This window comes from Macrobrachium nipponense, chromosome 24 (genome assembly GCF_015104395.2).
Source record: "Macrobrachium nipponense isolate FS-2020 chromosome 24, ASM1510439v2, whole genome shotgun sequence".
Classification (NCBI taxonomy): Eukaryota; Metazoa; Arthropoda; class Malacostraca; order Decapoda; family Palaemonidae; genus Macrobrachium; species Macrobrachium nipponense.
The window spans coordinates 72,298,913-72,317,366 of record NC_061091.1 but is presented as its reverse complement, the minus strand read 5'-3'; the positions used below and the strand labels follow the sequence as shown (position 1 = coordinate 72,317,366).

Below are 18,454 nucleotides of genomic sequence, written 5' to 3'. Positions count from 1 at the left end.
TGCATGCTCTTTGGTAGATGTGCATGCACTCGGGGAAACTCATGAAACGCCGACTCGGGGTTGTACTCGGGTGCTTCTGCTCGCTCCGGAAGGGATCCTTCTCCTTCGAGGCAAGTAGGACCTCCTCTCACTAACCCGACTTTTGCTCCCTCAGGTGTGTCTGTCTCCATGGTTGGGGATTTGCAGCAGGCTTTCACAAGGATCACTAATCGAACACTCATGCCCTTGGCACTTTACGCAGAGGACATGAGGGTCGACCTCAATCTTATCTTCAAACAGAAGCCACCAAACGTCCTGCCCCCCAACTCCAGGGCAAAAACGTTGTGAGAATGGGGGGCAATCTGGCCTATTTGAGTCGAGGGTTTGCATGATACAATGAAGCGAATAAAACATACAAATTTAGAAAGAAAAAAATAGAAAGATCTCACAGAGTTATGATTCTTGTATGACAACGATGGGCAGAGAGCAAGAGCACATCTGCACACCACAGCGGCCAGGAGCAAAGTGGAATGTTAATGTCCAGTCAGGCAGGACTCCCGACTATTGGACAAGCAGTTACTGCCTAACTACCTTGTTGTTATTCTTTTACAACTGATTTCCACCCTACGCTGAAAGTATTTCCTTATGTAAAGGACCAAGGGTTTGTATTATGTGTAGGAACAAACGATTATAACTGCCTATCTTGAAAGTTCAAATACCAAATGTATACCTTAAATAACATCCTACTTCAAAAATAACTTAAAAATTACTAGCCTATTACTCTATTAATCTTTGAGATTATATTATTAATATAATTTCAAAGTCAACTTAAACATTTATTCATTAAAAATATATAAGTATAGCCAATAACAGAGAGAGAGAGAGAGAGAGAGAGAGAGAGAGAGAGAGAGAGAGAGAGAGAGAGAGAGAGAGAGAGAGCCCACTGAATCGGCAACACCATATATATCTGACCATCAGGAGTGAAATTATGAATTATTTCAGACATAAAGAATAATAATGGAGAGAGAGAGAGAGAGAGAGAGAGAGAGAGAGAGAGAGAGAGAGAATAACTCCTTCCGATATCAAAAGATTGAAATGAACTTAACTGGGCAACCCTCCTTCACCTGAGTCAATATGTATATCACCTATTAAAAAAACCTAAATCTAGTTCATAACAAGAGTACTCAAGTCATACTTTAACTTAAAAACACTTCATATAACAAAAAAATAACCTTGTCCCATATAAATTGTAATTTCTAGATATTTATTTACGTTACCTAGAAGCAAGAAAATCGCTCTGAATTGCGTTAAATACGACCAAATAAACTTAACTCTGCTATCAGCTCCTTTTTCCAAACTAGAACAAGAACACTGATCACTTTGTTTGTATTCTATAACACAATAGTAATATGGGACTACAGTCGAGGCCCGCTATTCGCAGATTTTTTTATGGTCTGTATATACCCCTCATTTGCAGAAAATTTGCCTATTTGTGGTATTTTTCACTGAGAAATATTCACAAATTACTGTATTTTCATATAATTTTTGTGAATAAATGCGCTTTTTTTTTATGACAAAACTATTAAAAAATCAGGAATAAGAAGTTTCTTTTTTTTTTTTTGCTTTAACTATCAAAGTAGGCAGTTCTAAGCATTTTTAGAGGGGTTGTAAGAATTCACAGAATTTAGCTGTTCGCGGGGTCTGGTACCCATCCTCTGCGAATATGGGATCTACTGTACATATACCTACTAATATTATTGGATACAGGGAAGTAAAGCATAACTTTTAAAAGAGCCAAGGAAAAGATGCAAATTTGTCACAATAATATTTCATGAGGTTCCCACAGCGGTAGGCTAAGAAACCGACAACCAAACAACAGTGCTATAAACCCTATTGGGGGGGGGGGGGGGGGGGTGGGGGGGGGGGGGGGGGGGGGGGGGGGGGTGCCTGTATCAATAGTAACCACACAATATATGGTCCTGAAGTAGGCCTAATGAGAGAAAATGAACACTCCATTTGTAATGCCAAGATAAATAAGAGTTAAATAGTGTGCCAAAAATAAAAGGATTAAATTTGCTGATTACTACTGTACTCCAACAGAAGTTGCCTGGCAGTATGATTGTTAAGTCTATGCAATATTTTTGAAACTACTTGCTGTACCTAAAGTCAAACTCAGCCTTTTTGGCCACTAAGGCGTTGGCCGCACAGTTTGCCACATTTCTCTAAATATGCCATGACAGTGATGAAGAAATCTCCGATATTTTTTATACTAACTAAATATATGGTAATTACTCTATTTTATAATAAAACTTCATATGTTTAAGAATGACTAACTTTTTGATGGGAAAATGAATGTTACTAAAAATGTTTTCATGAGATTTGACAACACCTCTGTGCTGGGTTAGTGCTCCGTTGCCACCTCAGCCCAACAAGGTCATTCAATGTCACTGACCCACCATGGAAACATCTCCCGCCTGCACAGTCAGACTAAGGAAATAATTTATAATGTTAATCGGTACTTTTTAGATGAAAAGGCTAACAGCGGACACACCCAAAGCCGCCAAAATAAGCAAAAGGACAGTTAGAAGGATTTCCTCCAAAGCAAATCAAGAATGGTGGTCAGAGGCTGAACACAAAAGAGAGAGAGAGAGAGAGAGAGAGAGAGAGAGAGAGAGAGAGAGAGAGAGAGAGAGAGAGAGAGAGAGAGAGAGAGAGAGAGAGAGAGAGAGAGAGAGAGAGAGTGGGGCAGAAGTACCTACCTTTGAAGAAGTGGCAACGTTGTGGAAAATCCAGGGTAAACAAGGCCAACGCCTTAGTGGCCAAAAAGGCTGAGTTTGACTATAATGTCCAGACAGTATTCATATTTTCTCATTTATTATATACCAGTATACTGGACAGTTTATGCATATCTTGATTAGTTGCCAAGCCTTCCTAAAATGAATACTTCAAACCATATGAAGAGCAGTTTACAATGGTAATACACCTACTTCATAATCCTGTCGTGCGACCTTCTTCCGGAGTGTCGTGACCTTCTGTCGCTTAGGCTCTTTGCCAGAAGCCTTAGGAGAAGGAGGGCGTCTAGGAGGTATCTTAAGGGACAATTCAAAAATATACGCAAAGATTAAAAACGGGGCACAAATATATGCAAAGTACATTACATAATAGCAACACAAATTTACAAGAACATCAAAAAAATCAAATGTATACTAAGTATTTAACTTTAGTGCTTGCCATAGTGTTATTTCATATCACATTCCTCTACAGCAAACAGACTGAGTTCAATTTATATTGATGTAATGGAAAATCCTGACAATGCCTCTGATATCCCCCCAAAATTTATATGGCTGTTGTGGATTACAGTATATGTTACTGTGTGCATATGGATTCCGAATACAATTTCATGAATACTGTCCGTTGCATACACATGCACACGAGTCATGCTGCCTGCACTCCGCACATATGTATAAGTACTCTTCTTGATTCTCTTGGTACAAATCGTTCACCTTGCAGAGCCTCCCTGTATATACCTATGTGCTCTATGGAATAAAGCAACCTATGAATCAGAACCTTATTTCTCCATCCCTGCAACCTTCAAACTTCTCTTACAAGACATCATCACATACCACCAGCTGTCTACTCATCTTGCAACTATCATGACGTCAAAGTCGATCCTAACTCATAGAACTGGTATTGAGTATGTGATTCTAAAAATATTTTTATAAAATATTTCATATCACTCTTCAAAAATTACAATGTCAGTGGATGCACATTTTTAAAATAAAATTTTTCTAAAGACTGACCTCCATGCCATGTTATTTCCCCCATGTCTTAATACTACTATATACAGTAGTGCCTCGGGTTACGCAATTAATCCGTTCCGAAGCGGCCTTCGTAACCTGATTTTTTCGTATCCAGAACTACGTTTTGCATGTAAATTGCCTAATTCGTTCCAAGTCCTACAAAAACACCACAGTAAATTTTATAATAAAAGATAAATTGACCACTAAACATTGAAATACAACAATTTGGACCATTCAATACCTAACCTAACCATAACTGTACCTGTATATATGATAAATTTTGTAAGACAATTTGTATTTTTCATAGCTACAAACCTGAGGTCTTAACAATAGGATAATTTCTTGCGCCTAGCTGGATCCAATTAAAAAACAGATGAAAGTAAGAAATCTTTTGATACAGTAGTGCCTTAGGTTACGAAATTAATACGTTCCAAAGCGGCCTTCTTAATCTGATATTTTCGTGCCTAGAACTACGTTTTACATGTAAATTGCCTAATTCGTTCGAAGCCCTATAAAAACACCACAGTAAATTTTATAATAAAAGCTAAATTGACCAATAAACAATTAAATACAACAATTTGGACCATTCAATAGCTAACATAACCATGACTGTACCTGAAATAAAGTGCATTAGTGTGCAGGGTACAAAAAAAGGGATTTTGACGAAGGAAAAATCTATTTCTGGGTGATTGGCTTGTGTCGCCCTATGAAAGGATCCTTAATATCATTCTTTCTAGGTAAAATTAATCTAAAATTACCAGAGAAAAACAAAATTAAGAAAATGTCAGTAAAACTGACTCGCTCACTCTTAAAAAGAAGTGTCGGTATGGCAATAGGGGCGAGTGGGAACACTACCACGAGACATTCACCAATTAGACCTTCCAATCAGAATCCCCACAAGAGAGAGCTGATACCAACGGGCGATGCGGCCGCTACTACTACTACTAGAGGACGCCACAGACAGCAGCGCCCCTAGCGGTCATCCTTAATCTAAAAACATCTTGTCCTGCAGGGGGGGGGCAATCAATATAGGGTGGGTTTCATAGGGCGACACGAGCCAATCACCCAGAAATAGATTTTTCCTTCGTCAAAATCCCTTTTCTGGGCTCAGCTCGTGTCGGCCTATGAAAGAGTACCAGAGAAACAGACAAGATGGGAAAAAAAAAGGACAAATGAAAATCAGTTGTAAAATGAGGGATATAATATAAGTAAATCAGTTATTACAGCATATAAACTAAGTACTTAAGGCTAACTTATTCTAAACAGTGACATAAAAGAAAGTTAGTAATGTAAAGTACTTAAAATTACAGTAAACATAGTAAATTACAATAATGCAGTGTAATTTTAACAAAATAGATTTACTTAGATAACTTATTTACAAAATATACAAACACAATTGTGTTCCCTACCCTAGCATAAAAATAAGGGTAGGTAACACTGAAGTACATTATCAGTACATAGTGTGGATGTCCCTAGCAAAAAAAATAAGGGACAATCCACTAATATGATCTCAGCGGCTAAGGCTAGGATATCCGAGTAGCATGGCGATAGGGTGAGGCATGTTGGATGAGGTAGGTAGAGAGGAGAAAAAACCTGGATCCTGTACTACGACTACTATACAATATCAGGAGAAACAATGTTTCCCGCTGCTACTGCAGAAAATTTTAAAGATTCCAAGGACTTTAGATAATACGTTTAAAGACTGTCGGAGATTTCCATCCAGTATACTTTTTAAGATCCTCAAAGTTCATATGTTGAAAGTAATTAATTGAGGTGGCTACTCCCCTGATGTCATGTGCTTTTGGAAATGAATCAGGATTGGCTTGTTTAATGAAGTAAAGGATTTGTGTCTAATACCTTTTACTGACAAAGTACCACCTTTTTCTCTCATGAAGAGGAGAATCCTGAGGATCTTGAGGATGTACGAGATAGAAAGGCTCTTAAAGTTGATACTGGGCAGAGAGAAGGGTCTTGCGGAAGTGGGATGACTTTCCAAGGGGCCCACCTTGCAAGAGGATCCTCATTTTTAGCCAAAAAACTACGATCCGGAGCAAGCAGAACTTCTCCTGAGGGGAGGAATTCCACATGACCCGCATCTCTGGATAGAGCCGACAGTTCTGAAATTCTAGCTCCTGAAGCTAGGCTTAATAAGAATAATGTCTTTCTAAGAAGCATTATGAATGTACAAGACGAGTTGTCAGTATCTGAAGCTAGTTTGAGGACATCATTTAAGAACCATGAAACTGCAGTAGGCCTTTGAGAAGGTCTAAGTCTAGCACAGGCTTTAGGGATAGACGTGAAATAAGATTCAGTCAGATCTATCTGGAAACCTAAACTGAAAGATCTTCTTCAAAGCCGATTTATGAGTAGTAATAGTGCTAGCTGCTAAACCGGTTTTTCAAACAAGGCTCTGAAAAAGGATATAGCTAAATTAACTGTCATGGTTGTAGTGTTTGATTCTTTCAGGAAGGATGCTAATTTTTTAACAGCTGAGTCATATTGTCTAATAGTTGACTCTCTCTTATCTGATTCTAGGAAGAGGATATTTTGTGGATCAATATTAGCATCTTTATTAGCCGCAAACTTCATGAAGTCCATAAAGTTAGGGTCTGAAGAATTCCTGAGGAAGCGAACACAGTCCTCATTTGTACTGATTGTGACAGCTTGGGATTGGGAATCCGTTGAGGTCGGAGACCCAATTCCAGAAGTAGAGGATACCAGTTGCTCTTGGGCCAGTCGGTGCAATCAGAGCTACTATTCCCTTGAAAGTCCTCAGCTTGCTCAAGACTTTCAAGAGGAGATTCACTGGAGGAAAAGCATAAATTTTTCTCCACTGATCCCAATCCTAACGACAGGGCGTCCGTGGCATAAGCCAGAGGGTCCAGGTTGGGGGCCACTAGCAAGGGAGCTTGTGGTTCGCTTGTGAGGCGAAGAGATCTACTTGGAGACCTGGGACTCTCCGGCATATCCACCGGAATGACCTGTCGTCTAGGGACCATTCTGATTCCAGAGGGACTGACCGGGACAAAGCGTCTGCTATCATTTCTTACCCCCGCCAGGTGAGTGTCGGACAGATGCCATTTGTGTTTGTTTGCTAGAGCAAAGATGGCTATCATGACATGGTTCACATGCTTGGATTTGGACCCTCCTCTGTTGATGCAATGAACTACCACTGCACTGTCCAAAACTAGTCTTAGATGAGACTTTTTTGGGGGAAGCAGTCTCTTCAAGGTAAGAAATACTGCCATTGCTTCCAGAACGTTTATGTGGAGCTGGCGTAATTGAACTGACCAAGTCCCCTGAACCTGTTTGAACTGAGAATATCCCCCCCACCCGGACAGGGAGGCATCCGTGTGAATGGTTAACACTGGAAGGGGATATTGAAGAGGTACCCGCTTGGCTAAGTTCTTTACTTTTGACCATGGACGGAGTTGATTGCGAAGGATCTGTGGAATTACTGACAACTTGTCTCGAGATTTGGCATTTGCTCTCGATCGCCAAACTCGATTTATATCTTTTAGCCTTGCTTTCAGGAGGATATCTGTCACTGAAGCAAACTGAAGGGACCCTAGGATTCTTTCCTGGCTTCTCCTTGATGTTTGCTTGCATTTGAGAAAATGTCTGACAGATTTTGCTATTTCCTTCCGTTTGGCCACTGGAATTGACAGATTGTGGGAAGACAAATCCCATTGGATTCCTAGCCACTGAAAACGAGACTCCGGGGTAAGTCTGGATTTCGTTTTGTTTATCTGGAACCCCAGATGTTCCAGAAAGTGAACTACCTTTTTGGTGGCTTTGAGGCATTCGTCGACTGTTGGTGCCCAGATCAACCAATCGTCGAGGTATGCTGCTATCATTATTCCCTGAGCTCTCAATTGCTGCACAACCACTTCTGCTATTTTCGTGAATACCCTGGGGCTACATTCAGACCGAAGGGCATCACTTTGAATGAGAATGTCTGATTTCCTAGCCTGAATCCTAGGAGGAATGGGTGAAGTTGGAAAGGTGTCGGCTAGGGATATGATAGTTTGAATGCGTCTGTAAGATCGATGGAGCATGTGACGGCTCCACGAGGAAGTAAGGTCCTTACTTGCGAGAGGGTAAGCATCTTGAACTTGTCGCAACGAATGAAAAGAGTTTAGCTTGACAAGTCTAAGATTACCCTTCTTTTTGTTGAGCCTTTCTTTGGCACGCTGAATAAGCGACCTTGAAATTTTAGATGCTTGACTCTCGCAATAGCTCCTTTCTGAAGGAGTTCCTCCGCATAATCTGTCAATTCCTTTGATGGTATTTGGCGGAATGATTTGATTGGAGGGGGATCTTTGATCCAACTCCAACCCAATCCTTTGGACACTATATGCTCTGTGCCCAATTGCTGAACCCCCACCTGTGACGGAAGAGGAACAGCCTCCCTCCTACCTGGGGAGCCTCATTGTTGATGGGCGGGTTGACCACCACGCCCTCCTCTGAACGCTTACTCCTTGTCGCCCTCCCTGCGCCACGCTGGCGAAAGTAGCCTCTCGCCCTACCTCTCGATTGTCTATTAAAGGAGGGTAGGCCTGACCTTCATACATAGGGTTGAAGGCCGGCGAGAGTGCGTAGGAGGTCGAAGGTTGTGATTGAGGAGACAGCAGGAGGATGGGCTGGTTCTGCTTTGATGTAGAAGGTTGTCCCTGTTGGGTAACCGGGACGGCCTGAACGAATTGCTGCTGTTGCTGGTGTTTCTGGTAAGGCTGGAACCTTTTACCAGACTTCTTTGGTTTCTTACCAGCAGTGGGGACGGATTCTTGCTTCCTCTTAGATGAAATACCCCACCTAGCTCTAAGGCTCTGGTTGAGCCCTAGCAGCCTCGTGGTGTACCTCATTTACAGCGGACTCTGGGAAGAGATCCGCTCCCCACATGCTGGAAGCCAGGAGTCTATTAGGTTCGTGCCTAATAGTGCACTCCTGCAGAACGTGCTTTCGGCAATTCCTCCTAGCTTGGAAGAAGTCGAAAGCATCCGTCTGAACCGTCTGAAGCTGGGACTTGGCCAAAATTTTAAACAAAGGTTCCGTGCCATACGAGAGAGCAGCCATCTTGTTAGAATCAGCAAATTGAGGGACCTGCCAAACCTAGTTCGAGCGTCGAACTCCGCCTGAATCAAGGAATCAGGCAGCCTTGGGAGCTTTTCGCCGAACTGGTCCATGGCGCAGTCCGGTTTGAGCTTACCAAGCGTGAACGTGGCTGGCAAGTTCTCCCACAATTCTCCAAAAGCTGGGAAGAGCGGAGAAGTAGACTCTGCCTCCCTTAGCTGTGGCATGGGCTCATCCTTGAGGACTGCCTGAGAGTCGTTTCTACTATTTTTGTAGCGAACGAAGAGAAGCCTCCTCCTCCGTCGCAAAAATAGTGAAAGGACTCTTGTAAGCCTGGAGCTTGGTGTTTGTACACTCCCAGTCCTCAAGGCAGTGAACCCATTCGCGTTGAGCATGATCTCTACTGTAGAGAACGTTCTCCCTAGAGATCTTGTCCTCCCTAGTAAGCGCCGCTACGGTCAGCCTAGCATAGCCAATGAAAGGCTGCGTCAATCCCGGAGGATAAAACTCGAAGTCCTCAATCCTTCGAGTTCCACACTCCGGGATAGAGATCATACCATCCTTAAACGGAGCGTAAGCGGCCACTCTCCATGGGTTCTCCATGGAGAAAGCTGGTAGTGACTCATATGGTGGGAGCTGGAAAATACCAGCACTTGTTACTGGGGAGACTGGAAGAGGGACCTGAGAGAGCCCAGCTACTCGGTCCTCATTCTCTCTAACTCTGTTAGAGAGATCTTGGATGGACTGGCCCGACTGAGACAGAGTGCTCGACAGTTGTAGCGCAAAACATCTGCTCGAACTTTGTTCCTAGGGCGGAGACTTGAGAGCCAACCATCTCACCCACCTGTTGCATCACCACTGCTGGAGAAAGCAGTGGGAGATCAAAGGTTGATGGGTCCCGCTACTCCAACCGGCGTTACCGGAGTGGATGCCGTGGAGGTCGGAGAAGGCATTGGCTCGGCGGGAGCGCGAGCCTTCTCCTTAGAAGACTTGCTTCTAGAGCTCTTTGAGTATGAAGAGCTCGGCTTGGCCTTCACCGCGTCAGCATAAGAAGTCGAAGACTTCTTAGCTGAAGAAGACGACGACGACTTTTTAGAAGTCGTCTTAACTAGGGTCTTCGGTTCTCTCTGTCCCTTCACCTTTGGGGGTACAGAGAGAGCGGGAGAGCGGGTAGGGATCTCAGAATCCCACACCAAAGCCTTGGAAAGAAGCAGTAGAAGAAGGGACAGGAGAAGATCCAGGAGCGCCCAAGGAAAGACCTTGGGCACCCGACACACCTACCTCAACCAACAAATCCTCAGCACCTACCGCCATAGGCTCAATGTTAAGGTCCAAGGTAGAGACGTCCGGGACCGACTCTTGTGTGGCCACGACCCCGAAAGACTGCTGCATCTCCTGCTGGATGGAGGCTATGAGAGGGGCTGCGGATATGGGGTCAACATACCCTGTTGACTTGCCCCCGGGGAAGATCTGAACGGCCAGCTTCTTGTCTAAAATGTAAGGCTGGCCTTTGGCGGCGTTCTTCCCGAAGCCGCCCACCCACGCTTTCAGGGTTGCTAGAGCGACCTCCCTCACACCAGGGGGCAGCCTGAAAGAAAAGGCGAAATGAGCTTCTAATGGCGGGACGGGGTTGGTTAACAAACTTATGTCTAAGAGTTGTTGAGTAAAAACGATAAAAAAGTCTATAATCGACTTACCCCCTCCACCAGCTGACTGGCCAGGTCGTAACAGATGGCGCAGGCTTCCGGGTGCCAGACGATCATATCGTTGTAAGGCGTGGCACACGGAGCGTGAGACCTGCACTCATCGTGGGCGCAGGGGTCGTACAACGTCGCGTTGCATCCAAGGACCTGACAGTTGGTAGCCTGTAAGTGGAAAGATACATAAGTATCAGGAGAACACTTACAGCCTAACAGTTGCTCCGCTGGTGCCGGAGCGAGAAAGTTAGATTAAACCAGAGCCCCCGCCATAATACTTGTGGTAGTAGTATGGTTGGTTGTCTAGGCTAACGCGGGAGACAAGAGATAGAATCCAACCAGGTGTGGTGGTGAAATGAAACCACGACGGATAACGGCGGAGATGGTATACATATAAAATAAATCAAATTATAGAAATCATCGTAAAACTAGGGTATATCCTTAAAAATAACAATAATTATCAAACCTTTCCCCTCCCGTCTACTAGAAGAGTGCCCGGGTAAGAAGCAAGCTCCCTTCCGGTAGCGGGGGAGAGATGCAAGGATATAGTAGGCAAGCAACCGACCACTAGTAGTGACCACCCCGCCCGCTGGCGGAGCCAGTAATCTATAACCAAAGGTGCCCCGGCTGCCGGCGGAAGGTCTACCGTTCGTTACAGAAAGGGAAGGTGGCTGAGCAACTGGGGAAGGGGGGGGAGGGTCTCGGCGAAACACGGCGGGAGAGAGAGAGGGGGGGTGGCCTACTCCTCCCCGTCCCAACAACTACCCGCTCGGTGACCCGGTACCCTATGAGTGGTCGCCCTATACCCCCCGCTGGGGAGAACCCCTGGCCTCCTCAGAGAGGGAGGGAGGAAGGCAACTGAGGTTGTCATGGCAACCAAGGGGTCCCCAGACGCCTCCCTATACCTGGTAGGGAGGGAAGGGGAAGGGTAAGGTGCGATGGAACACGTGACCGCAAGTGGCCTAAGCCGCGATAGCAACACAACCGTGGAAGGGCCACGTGAACCAGGCTGTACCAATACATGGGACATGCACCTAGGCTAGCCTAACACCCTAAATAGAACTAAATTTACATCGTAAAGATGGAAAAGACACTTTTAGTAGAAGAAAAAGAAGCCCAGGAGGAGGCAAACTGTTCCGAGGAACAGAAGCCTACTCGGAGCCAGCGATAGCGGATGAAGAGCAAGAGCCGGGATGCTGGGCTGGAACACAGAATAGCCCTAAATACCAAACTAAGAGAAATGGTAAAAGGGCTAACCTAGTTAAAACTCGATGTAAAAAACGATGAACGTGATATAGTAAGCCCATAAGTATAAGAAGTCCCAGTATGGAAGACCGGGAATTCTTAACGAGGCAGCATGGCGCCGCCACGAGTCAACCGGGAAACCGTATATGACCTATTAGAAGGAAAATACTGGTTCCTGGAAGACTAAAAAACAGTAAAACACTACTTATGAGGCACTTAACTTAGCCGTTGCGATGGCAGCACATTCCATGATGGATGGTGAGATAAATCCCGAGAAAATAGCACAAGCAAGAAAATGCGTCCGAACGCTGGCGCTAATAATTAAGGATGACCGCTAGGGGCGCTGCTGTCCGTGGCGTCCTCTAGTAGTAGTAGTAGCGGCCGCATCGCCCGTTGGTATCAGCTCTCTCTTGTGGGGATTCTGATTGGAAGGTCTAATTGGTGAATGTCTCGTGGTAGTGTTCCCACTCGCCCCTATTGCCATACCGACACTTCTTTTTAAGAGTGAGCGAGTCAGTTTTACTGACATTTTCTTAATTTTGTTTTTCTCTGGTAATTTTAGATTAATTTTACCTAGAAAGAATGATATTAAGGATCCTTTCATAGGCCGACACGAGCTGAGCCCAGAAATACCGTACGTACATGCACGTACGTGTGTAATAAAATGTGGAACCTTACCTTTTGAGTGATGCGAATTCCGAAAGTGACGACAAAGGAGGACAAATGGCAGAAAACATGAACACTTAACTTTATGAAATATTAAAAAATGGCAGAAAACATTAACACTTCTTGATTATCTCCATCTTCGTTCTCCGTAGAAAGCATCCTCTTCTTTCTGTGAACTTAAGCAACATTCTTGGGACCCATGGCTAATAATGTAAGTAATTCAGTTCACACACAACACGATAAAGTAACTTACAGTATAACGAAAGCGAAATCACTAACACGAATTAACGTTAACAAGCGACATATATGTAAACGATCAAATTTCAAAAAATGGTCAAGGAACGCCTTTACATAAGAGGCATGATGGGACAGATGCTGACCAATAGGAGAGCAGGATCTTACGGCAGTGACTAACATCAAGAACCAATGGGAGAGCGGGAGGATGGTGGTGAGACTACTGAGTTGGCGGTGTGCTAGTTTCAAAATTGTTCTCGGCGGTCCAGGCAAATCTCGGACTTTATCCTTTCGCAACCTGAATTATTTTTGTACAAAGAAGCAAAAAAAATCTTCGTCTTTGCTTTCGTAACATGAATTTTTCGTACGAAGGGACTTTCGTATATAGAGGTTCCACTGTATCTGGCAACGCATGCGTAGACCGGGTGAAGGATGGTTGAAGACCATTCACCTATGAACACGCAACAGTCTTTCTTAACTCAGGATGTCTTAACACACAGAGGGGCTGCTAAAGGCAGGCAGTATAATGTTCAGACCTCAGGTTTGTAGCTATGAAAAATACAAATTGTCTTAGAAAATTTATCATTTGTTCATAGGCGAACAAACCTTCGGTCTTAACTAAGATAGACTCGTACTTGGAGGGAGATATAAGACATCTTAGAACGGCTGGGGGTCTACCCACCAGTCCAGCTCTCAAAAGGAATGGTTTTTGGAGAGGGATTGAAGCCCGTTGAGAAGCTGGATAAATTAATATCTAACCACTCAGACCCTGAGTGACGTACAATGATATATGGGATAACCATTGTATAGGGAACCAAAGAGAAACTTGACTGTTCAATAACAAACCAAGACACCAGGGTTCGTATTACTCCCAACCCCTCCTTGCCAAGGAGTGGAGCATATGCTACCAAATAGTGGGTAAGATATTAGTATATTGCATGACCACACTATCAGTATGACTACCTTACTCACCTATATCAAACCAGTCCAGCGAATGACGTGTCTATTCCTTAACCCGATAACTGATTCACTCATTCTCTCATCCACACAACCATCTTAGGTAAGATACAAAGGTGCCCTGTTAAGGGCAACTACGAGTTACACAGCCTGTTGGGCAGCCACCACAGGACCCAGGGAAAACATGTCCGTAGATCTGTGGGCAACCCTTTAGATAGAAGGAGGTGAACGTGGACTGGCGTAACCAAGTACCAGCACTCAGCACTATATGTACAGCTAAGTTCTTTTTGAAAGCCAGAGAGAGACCAATACCTCTAATGTCATGCGCTCTAGCCTGCACAGACGTGGTGGTGGAATCATCAAGAGTTAAGTATGCCTGTCTGATGGCTTCCTGTATCCTAAAAGAGATAGTATTTTTAGACTTTTTTTTTTTTTTTTTTTGTACGGCCTGTGCTAACAAAAAGTCTGCGCCAGCCTGGTCTAAGGTGCCGAGTCCTTTTAAGATAGCAACGCAGGGCCTGGACAGGGCACAACAAAAGCTCTTGAGCATCACCACCCACAAAGTCAGTCAGTAATAGAATGGAAAAGGAATTGAACCTGTCATCATGCACAGAGGGATTTTGGGTCTTGACCACGAATTCAGGGACAAATTTAAAGAACATCGACCCCTAACCCCTCGTGTGCTTCACCTCATAGCTCAGACCGTGGAGCTTCCCTACCTTCTTGGAAAATGCCAAAGCCATAAGGAAAACTGTCTTGAGCGTCAGTTCCTGTTAGATGAGCGACGCAAGGGCTCATATGGACTCTTAGTGAAGCTCTTAAGAACCAAGGAAACATCCCACGTTGGAGGCTTGAGCTCTTTAGGAGAATAGCAAGGAAAGTTCTAAGGAAGAGGAGATGTCGATACCCTTCAGGTGTAACACCAAACTCAGGGCCACCCTGTAGCCTCTAATGGCAGAAACGGACAAATGTTTCTCGTCTCTGAGGAAGGTTAAAAAGTCTGCTATTCGCTGAATAAATGTTGCGAGTGGAGAAAAACCCCATTTACGACACCAATCACAGTAGATCGCCCATTTGCCTTGGTAAACAGTGGAGGTCGACTTTCTAAGACTGCTAGACATGTGCCCAGCTGTTCTCTGAGAAAAGCCTCTTGCTCGGAGGAGATACTTGATAGCCTCCAACTGTGAAGAGACAGGGATTCTACTGACTGGTGGAACCTTTCTGCATGGGGCTGACACAGGAGATGTCGCCAAGGGAGAATCTCCCTCGGAACCTCTGACAATAACGACAGCAGATCTGGGAACCATTCCACCTGAGGACACAGAGGGGCTACCAAAGTCATCCTGAGACCCTGGGAACTCATCAGCCTGTTCAGAACCTGACGATTCAAACAAAACGGAGGGAAGGCATACACCTCCAGGTTGTCCCAGGGATGTTGGAATGTGTCCTCTGCCAATGCTAAAGGATCTGGAACCACTGAACAGAACACCTCCAGCTTCCTGTCGAAGCCTGTCGCAAAAAGGTCCAGCATGGGTCTCCCCTAAATCTGGAAAAGCTTGTCTGCCTCCACTTGATGAAGGGACCACTCTATGCCTAGGATCTGATCCCGGCGACTAAGTTTGTCTGTGACCACATTCTGTTTCCCTGGGATATACCTGGCTGAGAGCTCTATCGAATTGCTGACTGCCCACTGGTGAAGCTCAACAGTCAAGACTTGAAGTTGATGTGAAACCAGGCCTCCTTGTTTGTTCACATAGGCTACCAGTGGTGTTGTCCGACATGAGAACGACAGAATGACCTTCTACCTTCCCCCGAAACTCCTTCAGACCCAGGAAAACCGCCTTCAACTCTAAGACGTTGATATGTTGCTGCTTATCCTCCAAACTCCAAATGCCTGAAGCGATGAAGCCGCCTAAATGAGACCCCAACCCGCGAGGGAGGCGTCCGAGAACAGAAGGAAGTCCGGTGGAAGAGAAGGCAGGGGGGCACCCTACAACAGATTCTGGTCGTCCAATCACCAACGAAGGTCTTCTCTCACTTCCAGAGACAGAAGAACCATTAACAGGGGAGAGTCTCCCGCAGGAGACCAGAATTCTCCCAGTCTCCATTGTAGAGACCCAAGATGAAGATGCCCATGAGGGACCAGCTTCTCCAGGGAAGACAACACTCCCAGAAGAACCTGCCACTGATGAGCTGACTGATGTGACTCTGACAGGAAGTTGCGTGCCACCGCCCACAACTTCTCCAATCTCTGATCCGACGGGAAAACTTTTGCCACTGTTGTATCGATGACCATGCCCAAGTAGAGAATCCTTTGAATGGGTGCGAGGTTTGACTTTTCCTGGTTGACTAAGATGCCCAGTTCCAGACAGACCCAAAGTAGACAATCCCTGTCCTGCAGCAGCTTCTCCCTGGAAACTGCCAAGACTAACCAATCGTCGAGATACCTCAGCAAACGGATCCCCTGAGCATGGGACCAACTTGACACGAGAGAGAAGACCCTTGTGAACACTTGAGGGGCTGTCGTCAGCCCAAAGCACAAGACTTTGAACTCAAAGACCTTGTCCCCAAGAGAGAAGCAAAGGAACTTCCTGGACGTCGGATGAACAGGGATTTGGAAGTATGCATCCCTTAAGTCTATCAACAGTATGAAGTCGCCTTCCCTCACGGCTGCCAACACTGAGCACGGGGTCTCCATCTTGAACCATGTGTTCCTGATGAAGTGATTCAAGGTGGATAAGTTGATCACAGGCCTCCATCCTCCTGATGCCTTAGGCACCAAGAAGATGTGACTACAACCCAGGGGACGGACGCACTACTTCCTCTATCCCATCCTTGTCCAGCATTTTCTGCACTTCCTCCCGAAGAGCCAAGAACTTCAGAGAATCTGGAGGATATGCCTTCCTGAGCTGCAGCTTGTCCGACAGAGGAGGAGAGAAGTTGAATGGTAGTAGGTATCCCACTCCAAGGACATCTACCACCCACTTCTCAGCCCCACAACTCTCACTTGGCCCAATGGCCTGCCAGGCACCCCCCCCACCCATGGCGCAGGAGAGGGAGAGGCGCCTAACCTACCAACGGCCCCCTTTACCTCTGCCCCTTGGGCCCCTTCTTGGCTTGAAGGAATGAGAGCGAAAGGGGGCGTTGGTCTTCTTACTTAGACTGTGTCGAACAGGAAGGCTCTGCCGAACTCAAGGTCCTCGACGGCCTACCAGGCGATGATCTCCTAGGTTGCTGCTGGACAGGGGTAGGAGAAGGAGCTGGATGTTTCCGAAGTTGAGACTCCAACTTAGACACGGCCTGGTGCACCAGTCTCATTGGTGTTAGCCTGGCGCCGGTCTATCGCATTCTCAAGCTCTGTCCGAGGAAACAAAAATTGTGACTCCAACAGATCTCTGTTCCTCAATGCCAGCAAGGACTCAGTGTCGAGCCATCTCTCCATCCTAGACAAAGCCGCATCCCTTCTAATCAGATGAAGATTAGCCCATGATGAGCACTGAGGTGAGCCAAATATGAAAACGCCTTGCCCCGGACTGCAACAGACTGGCAAGCGAGGAGGCACTCACCAACCCTTCCGGGGACTTGTTGGAAGCTATCTTGGCAATAACCCCAGACCAGAAGTCCAGCCAAGAAACCGTCTGCAACATAGAGGCTGCCATAGATTCCAGTGCTGAGGCATCTTGTGGAGACAAGGACGGAGCCACCGACCTTAACTGTTCCAAAGTCAATCCCTGCTTCAGGCGAATGACGTCTGGGTTAAAATGGCGTGACAACAAAAAAAGCAGAGCTTGTAGCATAGTACAAAGGAAGCTGAAGAGATGATTTGGGGTCCTGAGTAGCTCCCATCAAGGCTTCCAAGCAAGAAGGAATGTAAGACGACCGAGCCCGAGTCCTACTTTCCAAATTGTTAAACACAAGAATGAGATCAACAACTTTCGAAAAGGAAGACAGAAACTCTTGTGTGTCTCCCTCCGCCTGCTCCGGCAATGGAGACCAACAACGAGAAGGATGTGTAGGCTCCTCTAAGGCACCTTCCCCACCAAAATACACGGAAGGGTTAGCAGCCAAACAGCCCGAAACCCCAACTAACCTGTCTGGGCTGGGTCCATGCGTCAGCTTCCGAGATGAACCCACTATAACAATAGGAACATCACTTACCTCCACAGATGACTCCACATGTCCATGAATGGTCACGGGCGTGGCGGACGAAGTACATGAAATGGGGGGGAACTCCCTTAGAGTCAAACTCTTGGAAACACCAGTGAGAGAGGCAGGCAAACACTCCTGCTGCACCAACTCAGCGCTCAGTACCTTCTTCAACCTCTTGACAGGCGCCTTGAGATCCTTACGGCGACGAATAGGCCTTGGAGAAGAAGCAACACGCCCGAGATGCGAGGCAGAGGACAAAGCATCCCCTGCACATCACACACGGGAAGGAGCACTAACACTGCCCAAAACAACAGCACTCTCGGGAACACGTCCGCGTTGTTCCTCCCTCGAAGGCGAAGGAAGGGCAAAGTCCTTACCCTTCCAACGCTTGATACGCCGATGGGGCGTATAGGGGGAAGAAGGAGAGGAAGACAGCACTGGTTTCTTATGCGCACTCTTCTCAGGAGGCGGGGATGAATCAACACGTTTCCTATCAGTCCTGCTAACCAATAAGGCAGCCAACTGCCTGGCATATGACCTCAGACTGATGTGCCAAAGAAGGCTCCAATGACAAGGAAGGGAGATGTAGCGAACTGGGCGGCAGTGATGACATCACGGCTGAGAAAGGCGGATCAGAGGAGACGACTAGGAGAG

The 18,454-nt window shown here is 45.7% G+C and overlaps 1 protein-coding gene across 2 annotated transcripts in view; it reads right to left on the bottom strand.

Moving 5' to 3' along the window:
* Positions 1-18,454, bottom strand: part of LOC135205776 (tigger transposable element-derived protein 1-like) — a 65,766-nt gene that overhangs the window by 29,506 nt on the left and 17,806 nt on the right. For both annotated transcript variants that reach the window (XM_064236915.1, XM_064236916.1), the window contains one exon: positions 2,967-3,068. In XM_064236915.1, coding sequence (XP_064092985.1) covers positions 2,967-3,068 — 102 coding nt within the window. The remainder of the gene's footprint in view (positions 1-2,966; positions 3,069-18,454) is intronic.